Source organism: Chrysochloris asiatica, unplaced genomic scaffold, assembly GCF_000296735.1.
Source record: "Chrysochloris asiatica unplaced genomic scaffold, ChrAsi1.0 scaffold00250, whole genome shotgun sequence".
NCBI lineage: Eukaryota > Metazoa > Chordata > Mammalia > Afrosoricida > Chrysochloridae > Chrysochloris > Chrysochloris asiatica.
The window spans coordinates 4057606-4060628 of NW_006408768.1; the positions used below are offsets into that span (position 1 = coordinate 4057606).

Here is a 3023-nt window from a genome sequence, read left to right on the forward strand (position 1 = left end):
GTGGTGCTGTGGGAAAACCATAGGGTTGGCAGTTCAAACCTACTAGCTGCTCCTTGAAAACCTTATACAGGGTCACTATGAGTTGGAACCAACTCAACGGCACTTAACAAGGTTAAGTACTAAACTGCAAAGTCAGTTTGAACCACAAAGTTGGTGGTTCATACTCACCAGACACTCCTGAGAAACCCTATACAGGGTTATGAGTTGGAACCGACTCTATGGCACTGAACAACTAGTCTCAGGATTGAGGTGGCTGGAGTTCATGTGGTTCATTAGTTCTTTGTTTCTTTGATTTTCTTTAGGTCCTTTACTCCAGATGGAGAGAGATCAATAGCTGCACCTCAGGTGGCTGCTTAGCCATATTTATTTATTGCCCTCTATCTGTTCAAACACAAATTAAATGGCTCATTTAACTGGTAAGAGAGACATTTGTATTTTTCTCTTAATTTCCCAAGATATAGCTGGTGTATGCCCTTATTAAGAGCGACTGACTTCCATTAGCCCTTAAGGCAAAGTAAAGTAGCTACACCACTTACTTCATTTCAGCAGCAACTAGAACAACCTGGCATAAAGCATGAGAAGAACATCTGAGTGGAATGAGTTTAGCTCCAGCAAAAGACTAAGAGGGGAAAAAAGGATATAGGCCTGAAGACTATCATACCATGAACAAAATCAGCAAGTTATAAGGAAGCTTATAAAGTTCATGGAGAATTCCATTTTTATATGGTCTTAGGTCTGCAGCCCCTTTTCTCAGCTGTGCCTACAGGCACATCTCTCTCTGGCCCTCGATCCTTTGTCCTGGCCTTTTCCCTGCTCTCTGGCAATGTTACAAGCTCAGTTAGGGATGCTGATAAATGCTCAAAGGGCATTCCACTCCATTATCAGCCTCAGCCTGAAAGCACTTGTCTCTAGCTCTGTGGGTCATTACACACAGATACCCCAATTAAGTGCCTGGAGGAGTCCCACTCCACAAGAGAGCCTCTTGCCCCAAGGTGCTCAGTTTTACTTGTTCCATGGGCCAGGAAAAAGAAAATGAGAAAGAAAGAGAAGCACTACTTAGTACTCATTAGTGAAATGATTTTTTGAGGAACATTTTTTTGTCATTCATAAAAGTATCCTGAAAAAGACCCTGTTAAAGTCCCTAATAAATGATATAATCATTGCGTATGGTTTGTGAGCTCTGGGTACAATGAATTATTGAACCCAGCTGAGAAGGGGAAAGCGCGGTGGGAGGATTGTTGGTTATCAGAATTGATAAAGGTTGGAGGGTGGAGGCACATCTACCTCAGCCTCTTAAAAACTGGCTTTGGGCTGATACTGGTGAATGCTCTCCTTCCTCTTTAAGAGAGGAGGAGGTCAGACATCTCCCCCACCCATGTTTTACAAGATCTTATTCTTTGTCTACTTCCTATCTGTGCATTTATTTTTAATATTATTGACTTCACCACTTATTTTTTTTTTTCAGGAAAAATAAGAAATTACATGATATTCTAAAAGGACAGTTTAACCATTCCATTGGTTAGAATCTTTTTTGACTTTATTATCACTTTCATTCTACATTACCTATGTATTACTCACCAGACAGATGAAAATAGCCTATTTTATGTCATAAGCATTACTCGATGCACTAACCTAACTTTCTGTCTCTCTCCATTCTTCTGTGCCCTCGAGGCTTCCTCATGCTGTCGGAGTTGCCTGAGCAGCTCTGATTTAGTCGCCTGCTTGTCAAAAGGGAGAGACTCTGCAACAGCTGATGCAGCTGCAACTAACTCAGGACTCAAGGGCTCATTTCTGAAAAAGAAAATGAGAAAGAAAAAGAAGCACTACTCGTTGTTGTTGTTAAGTGCCACTGAGTCGGTTCCGACCCATAGCGACCCTGTACAGGGTTTCCAAGGGTGTAAATCTTTACAGGAGTAGAAAGCCTCATCTTTCTCCCACAGAGCGGCTGGTAGTTTTGAACCGCTGACCTTAAGGTTCGCAGCCCAATTCGTAACCACTACGCTACCAGAGCTCCTTTATTACTCATTAGTGAAATGATTTTTTGAGGAGTATTTTTGTCATTCATAATAGTATCATTACATTTTATTTAATTTAACTTCTAACAAAAACAAGAATTAGTATTAGGTATCACGGGTCCTAGTGTGGCACTGCAGGATAAGCACTGGACTGTTAACCACAAGGTACTCCTTGGAAGCCCTATAAAAAGTCAGTATGAGTCAGGACCGACTTGACAGCACTTAACACTAGTTTTCTAAGAAGTTTGAAACATTAAAGGTTAATGGAAAGGAGCCCTGACGGCACTATGGCTGGTGTTTGGAACACACCCAGTGTCTCTGTGGGAAACAGACCTAGCGATCTAATCCAAGCAGGAGTCCACCATCACCAAGTGGGAGATGAAGCATGAGTAGAACTGTAGAAGACACATGAGCAGCAGCAAAATATTAATAATGGCAGAAGGTAGGTGACAGGTTTAAAGGGATTCATCATATCATTTTATTTACTTTGTATATGCTTAACATTCTTCATATTAAAAACCTTTCGTTCTGCTGTGCATAAGGTCGCTATGAGTCCGACTCAATGGCACCTAACAACGACAACTCCTAAATAAATTGTTCTTGTTGTTAAGTGTTGATGAGACGCTTCCAACTCATAGCAACCCTGTATAGGGTTTCCAAGGAGTGGCAGGTGAGCTTGAACGACTGACCTTGCAGTTCAAACCAACCTTGCTGTCTAGCACATTAAACCACAGTGCTAGACCAGGACTCCTCTAATTGACAGAAAAATATGCCAAACAAAAAAAATTATCTGTAATATTTTTCAGCAAACTGAGCCTTGCCCACCATGAGTGGGATCATAATTAATGTTTCATGACACTCAGAATTCTACATCAGGACTGGTTATTTAAAAACAAATCAGAAAGATGGCGGATTGGGTAGACGTGTAGCAGAGAGCTCCGCCAACAACAACACAGAATACCCGACCAAGCAGGCTCAGGGGATGGTCCCAGAACTCTGAACCACATA

At 41.5% G+C, this 3023-nt stretch overlaps 1 protein-coding gene across 1 annotated transcript in view; it reads right to left on the reverse strand.

Moving 5' to 3' along the window:
• Window positions 1–3023, reverse strand: part of MRPS31 (mitochondrial ribosomal protein S31) — a 60499-nt gene that overhangs the window by 28044 nt on the left and 29432 nt on the right. The window contains 1 exon segment of the mRNA XM_006873716.1: window positions 1633–1791. Within this exon segment, the coding sequence (XP_006873778.1) occupies window positions 1633–1791 (159 nt within the window).